At 43.2% G+C, this 15959-nt stretch overlaps 1 protein-coding gene across 2 annotated transcripts in view; it reads left to right on the top strand.

Annotated features, from left to right (window-relative positions):
- slc27a1a (solute carrier family 27 member 1a) overlaps nt 1–15959 on the top strand; it is a 44752-nt gene that overhangs the window by 3681 nt on the left and 25112 nt on the right. For both annotated transcript variants that reach the window (XM_084329316.1, XM_084329315.1), the window contains 2 exons: nt 1638–2032; nt 5632–5799. In XM_084329316.1, the coding sequence (XP_084185442.1) occupies nt 1638–2032; nt 5632–5799 (563 nt within the window). The remainder of the gene's footprint in view (nt 1–1637; nt 2033–5631; nt 5800–15959) is intronic.

The raw sequence follows: 15959 nt of genomic DNA, 5'->3' as shown, positions 1-15959 counted from the left end.
TTTTCATGAAAGCAAAGTGTTTTGTTTGTCTAAGATTTAAAAAGGTTTAAACTTTACAGCACTGACAAAGTTGAACAACGTGCTGTACAAGTCCCACAACATAAAAAAAAAATTATATTATTATTATTTTTTTTTTAGTTGATTCCATTTTTATTGCTCAATTCCGCGATTCCGTCCGCGATTCCGTGATCGCGGATTCCATATGGCTCTAATGTAATGTTCAGTATGCTTTATGTCCGCCTGCTCCGCTAGCGTTAGCCGTTAGCGATGACAGCAGCCAGCTAGCTCGCTTGTTGGATTATCTCACGTTCACTATTAAGGCGAGACGGTACCCCCTAATAGGAAAAACATATATTTGAATAGAGATCACTATGAAACTTTCCCAATTTTTTTTATGTACATATAAACTAAGAAAAAATATATTGCACGTTTTCTGAATTGTATGTTTATATATGCAAATGAGGCACTTCCTCATTACAAATGCTCACATTTGCATATATCGCCAAGACACGAATCACCAACATGGATAATGCCAGATTCAAATACTTGGTTTAATTTTGTTGATACATTCAAAACGAAACTTTTTCCAGAAGGGATTGTGGCTATATCATCTTATCCATCGATTTTCGCCTAGTTTTGGTATAAAATGTACTATCAACCCGGCTATGAATTATATATCAACAAACCCTTCTGTAATTAGAAGCAGGATATGGATGGGAAGAAATGTGGAGTGTTTGGTGTGTGTAGGTACTAGGGACATGGAGTTCCATGTCTTTGTTTGTAAGTAAAATGCATAAAAACTAGTTTTTGAGAAAACGCCCTCAAAGTTCTGTATTGTAATTGTGATCTATGGACACAATCAGACAAAATGTAAGTAAAATAAACAACTAATAGTCTGTTTTCGATATTTTATTGCCACTAGTTTGAAATAAGACATGCTAAGGAAGCAAAATATAACTATCTCAATATCATAAAAAAAGAAGCAAAAATGTGATTTCTGGGGTACTGTCTCGCCTTATGTGAAAACAAAACCATACATTAACGTGGAAGCTTGGACATTTCAAGCATCAACGATGTAACTTTAGTAATTAATGCTTTTGTTCCAGGAAATAACGTTTGCCTGCTGCGACTCGAACATCTAGCTGTTAGCAATGACACCAACCAGCTAGCTCGCTTGTTGGATTAGCTCATGTTCGCTATTTAGTAAAAACGGGAAGCTAGGGAGGGATTTGTCTTGGATATTGATTGGCATTAGTTAATGTTAGCAACGTACATTAGCAACGTTTCGCGACATTAGTAACGTTAGCTTGCAAGCTAGCATTGAACATGTGTTCAATTTAGTTAAAGAGGCAGAGTCCTAGCTTAGTTACAACGTGCTGTAAATGTAATTTCATTGGATGCAAATATCATTAAGAATACCTACAAGAATAAAGAAGAAATACACCTTCTCACTGTCTTTTTACTATTATATACTTTACTACTATACTTTGGATGAAAGCGTCAGCTAAATTATTAAATGTACAAAACAACTTTTCTGTCATTGTTGGGACAGATACTGGCGTATAAGTGCACAATCACTTTGCTTTCACAGAGTATTTCTCATTGTGGTTCCCTCTCCTCCCGTGACCGCCCTCTAGTGGCCTCTACGTGCTCATGCGGGTGAAGCTGTCTCTGTGGCGCCACATGCGTCGCGGGAGCAACATCCCCTCCATCTTCGCCGAGACCGTGAAGCTCCACCCCGACAAGCCGGCTCTCATCTACGACGCCACCGGGGAGATCTGGACCTTCAGCCAGCTGGACCTGCTGTCCAACGCCGTGGCCCAGTGGGCCCGGGCCCAGGGCTGGGTGTCCGGAGACGTGGTGGCCCTCTTCATGGAGAGCCGGCCCCTGCAGGTGGCCCTCTGGCTGGGATTGGCCAAGGTGGGCGTGGAGGCGGCGCTCATCAACTTCAACCTCCGCCGCGATTCGCTCATGCACTGCGTGGGCGTGTCGGGGTCCCGGGGGATCGTGTTCGGGGCGGAGCTCGCCGACGGTAAGTGAGAGGGCACTTACCAGACACTGGGCAGAGATGGTGGGCACCGTAGATGTAATACCAGCCACCCCTCAGTCAGCAGCTCACAGCTGGAATATACCCTCCTGCCGGGGATCGAACCAGCGACCTTTCGGTTACTGGCCAGCCTCTTGCCTCCCCAGCTGATCTTATGTGTAACGGTGGTCACTAGGCAATAGCACGGCCTCGAACCACCAACCCTCACCAGCACCATGTGACCACGTATGTTAAACACCACGGTCCAACTCAGGTGGTGAAGGGAAGGGTATTTAACTCAGGAGTGAGTTTACACCATTGTTAGGGTATTTAACTCAGGAGTGAGTTTACACCATTGTTAGGGTATTTAACTCAGGAGTGAGTTTACACCAAGGGGGGGGGGGTATTTAACTCAGGAGTGAGTTTACACCAAGGGGGGGTATTTAACTCAGGAGTGAGTTTACACCAAGGGGAGGGTATTTAACTCAGGAGTGAGTTTACACCAAGGGCAGGGTATTTAACTCAGGAGTGAGTTTACACCAAGGGCAGGGTATTTAACTCAGGAGTGAGTTTACACCAAGGGCAGGGTATTTAACTCAGGAGTGAGTTTACACCAAGGGCAGGGTATTTAACTTAGGAGTGAGTTTACACCAAGGGGAGGGTATTTAACTCAGGAGTGAGTTTACACCAAGGGCAGGGTATTTAACTCAGGAGTGAGTTTACACCAAGTGGAGGGTATTTAACTCAGGAGTGAGTTTACACCAAGTGGAGGGTATTTAACTCAGGAGTGAGTTTACACCAAGTGGAGGGTATTTAACTCAGGAGTGAGTTTACACCAAGGGCAGGGTATTTAACTCGGGAGTGAGTTTACACCAAGGGGGGGTATTTAACTCAGGAGTGAGTTTACACCAAGTGGAGGGTATTTAACTCAGGAGTGAGTTTACACCAAGTGGAGGGTATTTAACTCAGGAGTGAGTTTACACCAAGTGGAGGGTATTTAACTCAGGAGTGAGTTTACACCAAGGGCAGGGTATTTAACTCAGGAGTGAGTTTACACCAAGGGGGGGGTATTTAACTCGGGAGTGAATTTACACCAAGGGGGGGTATTTAACTCAGGAGTGAGTTTACACCAAGGGCAGGGTATTTAACTCAGGAGTGAGTTTACACCAAGGGGGGGGGGGGGTATTTAACTCGGGAGTGGGTTTACACCAAGGGGGGGTATTTAACTCAGGAGTGAGTTTACACCAAGGGGGGGGTATTTAACTCAGGAGTGAGTTTACACCAAGGGGGGGTATTTAACTCAGGAGTGAGTTTACACAAAGATGTTGCCAAACTTGCCATGGCAAGGTTTCAACCTCATACATATACATATTTATCAGAAATATAGCAGATTATATTATCATTGTGATGATGATTATTTTAATTATTACAAATTAACAAATTGTTATCTATGACAACAACACTGTCTGTGGCCAACATTATGTCTTTCTGTCTATGCCATCCTGTCTGTAATTCTGTCCGTGTATGATATCACACTGTCTGTGCCCAACATTTTGTCTTTCTGTCTGTATGACATCATACTGTCTCTGCCCAACATTCTGTGTTTCTGTCCGTCTATGACATCACACTGTCTCTGCCCAACATTCTGTCTTTCTGTCTGTGTCTATGACATCACACTGTCTCTGCCCAACATTCTGTCTTTCTGTCTGTGTCTATGACATCACACTGTCTCTGCTAGGCCTGCCGCGATAAGCAATAAATCGATTAATTGCCGCGATAATTAAAATGAATGCAATGATTTTGACGGGCGCGATTAATTGCTATTTGCGCGTTTGTTTTAATGAGGCGGAACCAGTGCCCCTTGCAGTCTCTCTCCGTGTGGGTTGGCCGCTGGCCTTACTACAGAGCACAGCACGGGAGCTCCGTGGGGCAGTAGCAACGCCACATATAGCTTAACTACATTTCTCAATAGTGTTGCTCCTTTTAACCAAGTAGCGTTATTTGTAGTGTAATGTTAGAATAACACAGAATAACGTTAATACAATTACATGCATCATTGTTTACAATGAACGGGTGGGGCTAGTCAAAGGACTGGAGACGGGGACAAGTTAAACATGAATTAATTTATTATAACGGGTCGTTTTCGAGTCGTGCTGCAGTGCCTACGCACCACAGCTATTCTATTATATACTGCTTTGACGCTTCCTCCTCATCGTTGATTGCCTGTAGTAGCTGCATCTAACGTTAGTAGCTAACGTTAAAACTAAAAAACACAACCGGACGAGACAAGTTGTCGGCTAGGATAATCACAACAATACTTCCGGTCCGGTCGGTGGGCTTCAAAATAAAAGCTCAAACACCGGAAAAGACGGAGCGGTGGGCTTCAAAATAAAAGTTTTGGAAAATAAATTTCTCAAAAAAATTCTCTAACCGGTCGCAATAATATCGCTTATCGCGATATTTTTGGGGGCAATTAATCGCCCAGCAAAATGTGTTATCGTGGCAGGCCTAGTCTCTGCCCAACATTCTGTATTTCTGTCTGTTACACCGTCTCTGGTCTGCATTCTGTCCATCTATGACATAACTAGCCCCTTCCGTGACTGCGATTTGCAAGCCAGGGGATTTTGAATACGCAGTCACTCGCAGCTCCATAGCAGCCAAGCTAAGTTGGACCACCAAACACTGCTTAAAAGCTTGGGGTGGGTCCGAAATATATCGGATATACATTTCAAAGGTACCCAGCGTTCAATTAGGGTTTCACACACGCATACGGCGGGGTTTGAAAGCTCGGAGTTGCTAATAAACATTTTAAATCATTTTTATAAAACGAGTGGTACTCACAGAGTGAGCCTTGGCAAAATGGCTTCTTCTTCTTATACTGCTTTTGTGACATGCCTGGTGCGTCCAGCAATCACTGCGCTCTCTGTGAGTACCACTCGTTTTATAAAAACTATTTTAAAATGTTATTAGCAACTCAGAGCTTTCAAATCCCGTCGTATGTGTGTGTGAAACCCTAATTGAACGCTGGGTACCTTTTGAAATTTATATCTGATATATTTCGGACCCACCCCGAGCTTTTAAGCAGTGTTTCGTGGTCCAACTTAGCCTGGCTGCTATGGAGCTGCGAGTGACTGCGTATTCAAAAGCACCTGGCTTGCACATCGCAGTCACGGAAGGGGCTATGACATAACATGGTCTACAGTCTGTCTACTTGTGACATCACTCCGACAGATCAATCTCTCTCTGACATCACACTGTCATATCACAATTCTGTCACTGTGACCTCGCACTGTATTGTCAACATTCTACCTCTCTGTAACGCCTTGTCTGTCTGTGACATCACTGCTGCTTGTTTTCATTTAGTTTTTTCATTGGCAATGTTGCCTAACAATGATGCAAAAAAATAATGACATGATGAACAGAATTGAAAATATGAATGAAAGGAAATCTTGTTTGCCTATGATGTTATTTTATTTCGTACACCAGCATCTAACTATTGCCGACCACAGCTCTCGGACCGTGTCGACACCCCAACTGATCCTCTCTCTCTCTCTCTCTCTCTCTCCCCCGTCTGTCTCTCTTGTTTTTCCCTTAACAAACCTCAGCGATGTTGGAGGTGGGTCCCTCCCTGAGCCAGTCCATGGTACGGTTCTGTACTGGGGAGCTCAGTGCAGACCATCTGGCCTGGCTGGGAGCCCAACCCCTGGACCCCATCCTGGCCTCCTCCTCTAGACTCCCCCCTCCTGCCTGCCTCCTCCCCAAAGGCTTCAATGGTGAGTTCTCACACTGTTTGAACCTCTGAGTCCCTCCAGCAGGGATTTCCCCACGACTCAAACAAGATGGTCGCTGAGTCTCAATTAGTGGGTGGTCCAACCCCCCCCCCCCCCTTCTTCCAGGAGGCAAGGGATTAGTGATAAAGAACCATTTGCTGTAATTTCCTGCAATTTAAAAACATTAAGTACAGTGTATATGGTTGCACAATATTTTAACGTTTAACACAAAAACGCATGCACACACAGGCACACGCATGCAAACGCACACGCACAGTGGAACAAAATAACAAGAGGACGAAGCAATCACGTATTAAGACAATGATGCATCTTTTTCTACGCTGGCCCCAAACTTTCACTGCAAAACGTTTTTTAAATGTAATTAAAAGGTATTATTTTCTTTAAACCATATGGTGGCGCTGGCACGTCGTCATGGTGGCGCTGTCTGTGCCCCTGGCCTATACCATTGTTTAGGGAAAGCCTCCCTCCAGGCTTAAAGGTGCTGTAAGTGGTGTTTTTTTTGTTTGTTAAAATAAGTGTTAACCTCTTAAGCCCGAGCGGTCCGGTACCGGACCGACAATGACATCACGCCATAAATCCATCTCTACAGAATGTATGAATTAATGTTGCGTTTTTGTTTTTATGTAGCCAAGATTAAAACCCTAACCCTGTCAAAACAGCAGTCAAAGTGTATATTTCCAGCACTGTTTGTTTACCAATGGTTTTAAGTTTTATTAGTGAAATATGAGCTTCGGGAAAAGGCGAGGTTTGACGCAGGGATTTGGCGAACTTGAGAACTAACCTGAACGTTATTGTCATAAATTAGAACACAGTTAGTTTCTCTACCTTTCTGTGAATGTCTAGCAAAAAAGGCGTTGGAATCTGATTAAAAATGGCGGTGAAATTTACATTATAAAAAAAGTAACTGAGATTTCATTCACGGTTTTTGCTGCACGCCTGGTGATACTAAATCCAGATTGAACTCTGCCATTGGAAAGGGGTGATTTGGCCTGATCCATAGATGTGCGACTTGGCCATAATAAGGTAATTTATAGGCCTGATATTCTATATTCTATAATCATATTTCAAATTGCATGCGTCCGGATGGCAGAATTCAGTACTGTATCTACAAAACCTTCTGTTTAATCATCTTCCCTTTATTAATTTGCTTAGATGTTTTGTACACGTAATCTCAAGAAGCTCCTGAATGAGCTCAGTGGCAATTATTCATGTTTGGTCAATTTAGCATGGTGTTATTCACCGTCAAAGATGAAAAAATTAAATAAATAAAACATTTATATTCTCCTTTTGGTTCATTACAATTTACTCAAGCCTAGTAACCAACACAATATTTCTGACATTGGGAATACATTCCCTGAGATCCACAGATGTCCCTAGATACCAAGAACATGCAAAAAGAAGTGGAGCAATCCTACATTTACTTAGGTATGTATTTTTTGGTGGATTTTCAGAAAATAGGGCTAGGGCTTAACAGTGTATTTTGTGGCAATAACGTTCAGGTTTGTTCGGCCCGTGAGATATACAGTAATCGCGAAAATAAAGTCAAAATTATTCACATAGAATATTTTCAGCCGTTTTGACAGAGGCTGGTCTGGTCATGTGTATTAAGGTGCACATTCATGACCCCTAGATGATGAACCATATTGATGTTGGTGACCCAGTGTCCTATCCACTAGCGTCGCCATCGGTCCAAACCTCAAATCTTGGACTGATGGTGGCGCTAGAGAAAAGGTCATCTCTGCGTCGCTCTCTGAGTGAAGAAAGAACAAGCGAGAGAAGCTTGGCCGCTTGTTTTTCCAGAGCTGGTGAGGAAGTGGAGGTTTCTGTTTTGTTTCAGTTTGAGCTGATCCCAAACATTGGAAACGTTCTGTCGTTTTCACCGGCCTGTTTCTTCTCTCAGCCCCTCGCTTTTTTCTCTCTCCCTCTATTTTGCAATCCATCAGATCGCACCGTATTCAGCCACAAATGACATGTGTAATCCATAATCTCCATAATCCATGATCCCATAATGAACATGCCACTGCTGCTGTGATGGCTGCCTTTCTGATCGCTCCGACGAGACTGTGCTTTATTTTGTTAATTTTTATAGTATTAGGAGTTTTATTTGCACCAACTGTTGGTGCATTATATGTGTATGACCGTCAGTCAATCATTGACATTGGATTAAGAAAAACTTACCGTTTGGATTGCTCTCTGGATCGGATCGCTGAACAGCAGAAATGGCCCACCGAGATCCTTTGTTATGCCGGCCACGGACAAGAAAAAAAGCTGCCGCGAAGACGAGGAAAGAGAGCCGGGGTCCGGAACAGACTGAGGTCCAAACGACACAGAACCACATTGCCCAGCATATTGTTGGCCAATGTGCAATCGATAGGAAACAAATTGGACGACATCAGAGCAAGGATCCAATTCCAGAGGGACATTCGGGATTGTAACGTCCTCTGTTTCACAGAAACTTGGCTGAGTCCAGATGTCCCGAATCATGCAATAGAACCGGCAGACCACTTCTTCGTTCTACGAAAAGACCGGACGGCATTAGAGTCACTAAAGAAGAAAGGAGGCGGCATCGCCTTCATGATAAACAAGGAGTGGTGCGATTTAGGCAACACAAAGGAAATGTCTAACCACTGTTCCCCAGACCTGGAGTTTATCACGATAAAATGTCGACCCTTCTTCCTCCCAAGAGAGTTAACGTCCATCATCCTCATCGGAGTGTACATTCCACCACACGCGAACACTGAGGTCGCACTTTCAAAACTTCACGACGAGGTAAACAAACTCCAGGCAGCTAACGTTGACGCGGCCATTTTGGTCTTGGGGGATTTCAACAGCGCGCGTCTTAAAAAGGTGCTGCCGAATTTCTATCAGCATGTGACCTGTCCCACCAGAGGCGAGAACATATTAGACCATGTATACTCGCAATTTAAGAATGGGTACAAGTCACAGGCTCTTAGTCCATTCGGTAAAAGCGATCACGCTGCAATTTTTCTTTTGCCTAAGTACAAACAGTGTCTCAAGCGAACGCCGGTGGTCTCGCGAGAGGTTAAACGTTGGACCGTGACGTCAGTAGAGTCACTCCAAGCAGTGCTGGGAAGCACAGAATGGAGTGTACTCCGTGATAACACAGCCAATATTAACGAATACACCGAAACGGTGATTGACTATGTCTGTACTCAGGTAGAAGTAATAATCCCCACCACCAAAATTAATATCTACCCAAACCAAAAGCCCTGGGTAGACAAATCCGTCCGTGAGGCTCTGAAAGTGCGCACATCAGCATACAACACCGGGCTGGTGACAGGCAACATGGAAGAACACAAGATGGCAAGATACAACGTCAGGAGAGCAGTAATAGAGGCAAAACGGCGTTACAGGGATAAAGTTGAACTTCAGTTTGAACAGGCTGACTCTAGAGGCATGTGGCAGGGCCTCAGAACAATGACAGACTACAAAGGAACCCCCCTCAAACTGAACAGTGACATCTCCTTAGCAAATGATCTCAACTCCTTCTATGCGAGGTTTGAGGCTGTGAATAACAACACCAGCCTACAAACCACGGCAATGGGGGGGGGGGGGTCTGCTGATGGAGACTCAGTGTTCAGGGTAACAGAGCATGAGGTGAGACGGATCTTTAAAAAAGTGGATATCAGGAAGGCAGCAGGACCGGACGGCATCCCCGGCCGCGTCCTAAAAGTCTGTGCCGACCAACTGGCCCCGGTATTCACTGACATCTTCAACCTGTCCTTGGAACAGGCCGTCATCCCCACCTGTCTGAAGAAGTCCACCATCATCCCTGTACCCAAAAAATCTACGCCCGCTTGCCTCAACGACTACCGCCCTGTAGCCCTCACCTCCATAGCCATGAAGTGCTTTGAGAAGCTAGTGAAGGGCTACATCTGTTCCTCCCTCCCCATCAACCTGGACCCTCTGCAATTTGCATATCGCCCCAACAGGTCCACGGAGGACGCCATAGCCCATGTGCTGCACACAGCAGCATCACATCTGGACAAGAGGAAGGGGAACTATGTGAGAATGCTGTTCATCGACTACAGCTCAGCATTCAATACCATAGTCCCCTCCAAACTCATAGCCAAGCTCAGGGACCTGGGCTTGAACTATGACCTGTGCCAGTGGGTCCTGGACTTCCTGACGGGCAGACCCCAGGTGGTAAGAGCCGGCAACTGCACCTCCTCATCCATCACGCTCAACATAGGGGCCCCCCAGGGCTGTGTTCTGAGCCCCCTCCTCTACTCCCTGTACACACATGACTGCGTAGCACAGCGGAACAACAACACCATCATCAAATTTGCTGATGACACAGTAGTGGTGGGCCTGATCTCTGCCAACGACGAAAGGGCCTACCTGGAAGAGGTAGAGAACCTGTCACAGTGGTGTCAGGAGAACTGCCTCTCCCTGAACGTCAGCAAAACAAAAGAGATGATTGTGGACTTCAGGAGGTCGGGGGTCAAGGACTACAGCCCCCTCAGCATCGACGGGGCACCAGTTGAGAGAGTGAACAGTTTCAAGTACCTCGGAGCCCACATATCCGAGGACTTGACATGGACCACACACATTGACAGTGTTGTGAAGAAGGCACGACAACGCCTCTACTTCCTCAGGCGCCTAAGGAAGTTCCAAGTCAGTCAGAAGATCCTTAGGAACTTCTACTCATGTACAATAGAGAGCATCCTGACCGGCAACATCACCTCCTGGTTTGGGAATAGCACTGCACAAGACCGTAGCAGACTACAAAGAGTGACACGTTCAGCCGAACGCACAATTAGAGGGGGGCTTCCCACCCTCCAGAACATTTACAACAAGCGGTGCAAGGGGAAGGCTAAGAGAATTATTAAGGACTCGAGCCACCCGAACAACTGCCTCTTTGAACTGCTGCCGTCAGGCAAGCGATACCGGAGTCTTATGGCGAGCACAGAAAGACTCAGAAGGAGCTTCTATCCCCAGGCCATCAGGCTGCTAAACGAACAATAATCGCTAAACGAACAATAATCACTATGCAACAACCATCAAATGCACACAGCACACACACCCACACGCACACACACACTCACTCAAACAAACAACACACTGCAGCACCCACTCTCCACACTTTAGATCACACAAACACACTTACACTTTATATTTATTGATAAAGGATTTGCACTACAACTCGTACACCTACTGTGAATTGTACCTAAACTGCACCTTGTCCATTTATGCCTTGCACTATATAGTATTGTATATTAGTACACTGCACAGTATTGTATATTGTATGGTAACTACGTCTACGAACATTGTACATATGTCTAAACTGAACACTGTGACCTCTTTTTTTTTTCTTCTAATTTTTACTATGTTTTTATTTCATACTTATCTTGTCATGCACAGTCTCTGGAGCGCAACAGTAAGAAGCATTTTGTACAAAAGTATTCTGTACTTCTGTATGACAACTATTAAAGAAACTTGAAACTTGAAACTCTTACTCTTCAAAATACATCTTCATCTTTGTTAATCGTGTTGTGGTTTAGTTCCACTCCCAAAGTATCCGTCAATTTGAAATGATCCTCAGGTTTTATAGTTACTGCCATGGATTGTTGACACTTTTTGTAATCAGATTACCGGGATCCTATTATGTAATCCACGACTCGTCAACCTTGTTTACCGTTTGACACGTGTGGCCGGGAGTATTCCGTTTCCATGTCCATCAGCAAGTTGCAACTTTAGCTGAACCTCAGTCTATTCCCTTCTATTCTGGTGAGGCTCCCTCCCGGCACTGGAGCCTCAGTTCAGGTTTGCCCTGAGGTGGTTCACACGTTTCCATTGTTGCAATCAGCTGTTTTACTACTAGTGGACTTCTATCAGTCAATACCAGTCTTCCACGCACTGTCAAAACTTACAAGCAGGCAGCTACACAACAAAATGAAGCATTAACAATTAATGTCAAACAATTCACTGTAAGGGAAGGCATTGCACAAAATAACGACAACCCATTCTGTGTCACTTTTTATTAAAACATCCTCAAATGTATGAATAGTTTAAATACTAGTCAAGTAGGCTACTTTGGTTATTGTTTATCTAATAGAAGATATCTTGATATAAATATCTTGTTATAATGAGAATATCTCAATACATTTCATTGCACAAAATAACGACAAACGAGTTCTGTGTCACTATTTATTCAAACAAATCAAATGTATGAATAATTTACACACTAGACAACGTAGGCTACTTTGGTTAATGTTGTGGTTGTCAATATTTTCTGCAATAATATGAAAATGAGTCTGATTTAGTACTATCTGGTCTTTTCTAATTCAATTCATTTGATTTCCAGTCATCTTGGTCAATATGAGGTGTATTCACATACATTCTTGAAGAGTTTTATCTGTACACAAAAAATATTCTATTTGGAACTTTCTAAACCCACGGTGAATTGGAATATAGATAACTATTACACTTATAAACATAACCACGGTAAACCTCTCACAGCCACAAAATAGTGGGCTGTCCCCGACTAAGGATTTGGATGGTCGACTATGATTGGCCAAAATGTTCCATTGGTCGACAAAAAAAAATATATATATATATAATATTTTAAATATTTTCTTTAAAATATTTTTTTTTATCATTCCATTTGGGCTGTGGGGGGTGCTTAATGTCTGAAGGAGTCGACTGAAGGCTTCTTGTCCTCTGCAAAAGCATGCAATTGGTCCACTGATGGATACATCTTGATATTTGTCTAGTCTAGTGTTCATTAGACGGGTGAAATCCTCTTTCCTGTTTTCGTAGACAGTTAGCCTCTGGTATGCGTGCCATTAGCGTTAGCCACGCTTCTAGGCCTCTTTTCTTTTGGAAAGAATGACAAAAAATAAAATCTAAATTCTTATTTAATTCTTTTTGTATTCGACTAAGAGGTTGGCTAGTCGACTACGGCTCCTTTCGACCGATTAGTCGACTAATCAACTAATAGGGGTCAGCCCTACAAAATACACAATATGGAATTAAGTATTTGTTGTCTAGTCCTTGTATGAAGAGCTCAGCCAATCAGCTAGAGGATGAAAACATGTCTCTTGTTTGTTAATGTTTGGATCACAGATTGGCTCTTTTAAGCTGTGTTACATTAATGGGTAAGTTCACGCAAAATGCAAAGAGAACCCTGGAACGCTATCTATCCACGCAGATAGTTTTGTGTTGGCCACAAAACTAATGCTAAGGCAACGTGTGCAGTCAAGCCCTTAAATAAACACTGAAATCTACTCCAACGGGGAACCCAGAGCAGGTTTCAGCAGGAATTTCAGATCCATTGTGTTGGTATTTGTTTAGCGGTTAACTAAACGGACCTGCGGGTCTCCGCTGTGAAGAAGGGCATGGATTGTGCTGAGAAATGGCTCTTATTGAGCGATGTTGTCATTGGTAAGTGGGAGATCATTAGCCAAAAAAAACTGAATTGGAAAGGCCAAATCTTACGGAAGCGTATTGCATTCATTCGAAATAAATACATAAATAATGTTTTGCCTGGTTTCTCGTTTTAACGAGAAAAATATTTAGATACAACAAGATAAAGATGTCGTTATAATGAGAATGAGATCTCGATATAACAAGATAAAGATGTTATAATAAGAAATATCTCAATATAACAAGTTAAAGATGTTATAACGAGAGAGATCTCAATATAACAAGATAAAGATGTTATAACGAGAGATCTCAATATAACAAGATGTTATGACGAGGGAGATCTCAATATAACAAGATAAAGATGTTATAACGAGAGAGATCTCAATATAGCAAGATAAAGATGTTATAACGAGAGAGATCTCAATATAACAAGATAAAGATGTTATAACGAGAGAGATCTCAATATAACAAGATGTTATGACGAGAGAGATCTCAATATAACAAGATAAAGATGTTATAACGAGAGAGATCTCAATATAGCAAGATAAAGATGTTATAACGAGAGATATCTCAATATAACAAGATAAAGATGTTATCACGACAAAGATATCTCAATATAACAAGATAAAGATGCCGTTATGACGAGAAAGAGATCTCAATATATTGATTTCATAATAAAAAGCACCTCCCAATTTATTTTATTTGACCTGCCCCTTACTCAAAACAATAAATAAAAAAAGTAATAAACTGTAGAAAATTAGATGGTAAATAGACGACAATAGCAATATTAGAATGTAACCCAAATAACGGGAGTAGTATGTACTGTATGCTGCTGACAGAGTCTGGTTATAATGCTATAAGCACTCCGACTGCACGCATGTGGCTGACTATTTATCTGTACTGTATATCAGAAAATGGATCCGCTCCCCTCACGAAGTTAATTCAAGACGCAATTCAAGATGGGAGGCATATTATACACGGCAGACATTGAGGTCAACAAAAGTATGTTGTCCATGCGCCGCCAACTGCACCTGCTACTTCAATCAACACCTGTCAGCAAGCATGTCAAGGACTTAACAACATCCTGGTAGAGTGTGAAGTGTAGCAATGGCATTCCTCTGAGTAAATGGAAGGAGGGACGTGGAGCTGGGTGCTCGTCTAGAACAAGGGTTTTAATGAAGACGGTGTACACTTGTAACTGGACAGCTTAGCAAACAATGTACATCTTGTAATTGACAAAGAATCTGCCTCGACAGGTCGTCCTCAGACTGTAGGACCGGAGTGTCTAGGAACATTGATTGATTGATTGATTGATTGAATAGTTTATTGGTTTAGAAAAATCACACGTATACATTTGATCACAATATGAAACGGGTATACATTTTCTCCATTTACCAATAGGATTTCATAAAACACAATAAAGCCATAGGCTTGTTTCCATTGTGGTGCTTCATCATTGGTGTCAGTGGATTTATGTACTGGTGTGTGGACGTGGGTGTTTGTAGTGTCTGTATTTCAGGATGTGTGGTATAAAAACAAAAAAAATACATACAATAATATTCCATTTTATAGACTATAAAAGAATAAAAAAGAAGCAACACATATTAAAAACCCTTTGTTCACTACTCCCAGCTTCTGCTACTTATGATCCACCTCTTTATAGCTAATTTAAAAGTGGAGAAGGGGCTTATGGTCTTCAACTCCATTGGTAGGCTATTCCATTGTACTGCTGCTGAATAATGAACAAGGTTAAAGGATGGCTGTGGGACCGGATAGAGAGTGTCTAGGAACAAGGTTAAAGGATGGCTGTGGGACCGGATAGAGAGTGTCTAGGAACAAGGTTAAAGGATGGCTGTGGGACCGGATAGAGAGTGTCTAGGAACAAGGTTAAAGGATGGCTGTAGGACCAGATAGAGTGTCTAGGAACAAGGTTAAAGGATGGCTGTAGGACCGGATAGAGAGTGTCTAGGAACAAGGTTAAAGGATGGCTGTAGGACCAGATAGAGTGTCTAGGAACAAGGTTAAAGGATGGCTGTAGGACCAGATAGAGAGTGTCTAGGAACAAGGTTAAAGGATAGAGAGTGTCTAGGGACAAGGTTAAAGGATGGAGTGTCTAGGGACAAGGTTAAAGGATGGCTCTAGGACCAGATAGAGAGTGTCTAGGAACAAGGTTAAAGGATGGCTGTAGGACCAGATAGAGTGTCTAGGAACAAGGTTAAAGGATGGCTGTAGGACCAGATAGAGTGTCTAGGGACAAGGTTAAAGGATGGCTGTAGGACCGGATAGAGAGTGTCTAGGGACAAGGTTAAAGGATGGCTGTAGGACCGGATAGAGAGTGTCTAGGGACAAGGTTAAAGGATGGCTGTAGGACCGGATAGAGAGTGTCTAGGGACAAGGTTAAAGGATGGCTGTAGGACCGGATAGAGAGTGTCTAGGAACAAGGTTAAAGGATGGCTGTAGGAGCGGATAGAGAGTGTCTAGGGACAAGGTTAAAGGATGGCTGTAGGAGCGGATAGAGAGTGTCTAGGGACAAGGTTAAAGGATGGCTGTAGGACCGGATGGAGAGTGTCTAGGAACGAGGTTAAAGGATGGCTGTAGGACCGGATGGAGAGTGTCTAGGGACAAGGTTAAAGGATGGCTGTAGGACCGGATGGAGAGTGTCTAGGAACTAGGTTAAGGGGTGTGTAGGGATGGGTACCGAACGGGTACTTTTAAGGGTATCGACCGAATCATGTCGGTACTACCGAGTACCG

This window comes from Notolepis coatsorum (assembly GCF_963971535.1).
Source record: "Notolepis coatsorum genome assembly, chromosome: 14".
NCBI classification, from domain to species: Eukaryota; Metazoa; Chordata; class Actinopteri; order Aulopiformes; family Paralepididae; genus Notolepis; species Notolepis coatsorum.
Note: the sequence above shows the minus strand (reverse complement) of the source record. Positions and strands in the feature narration are given on the sequence as shown.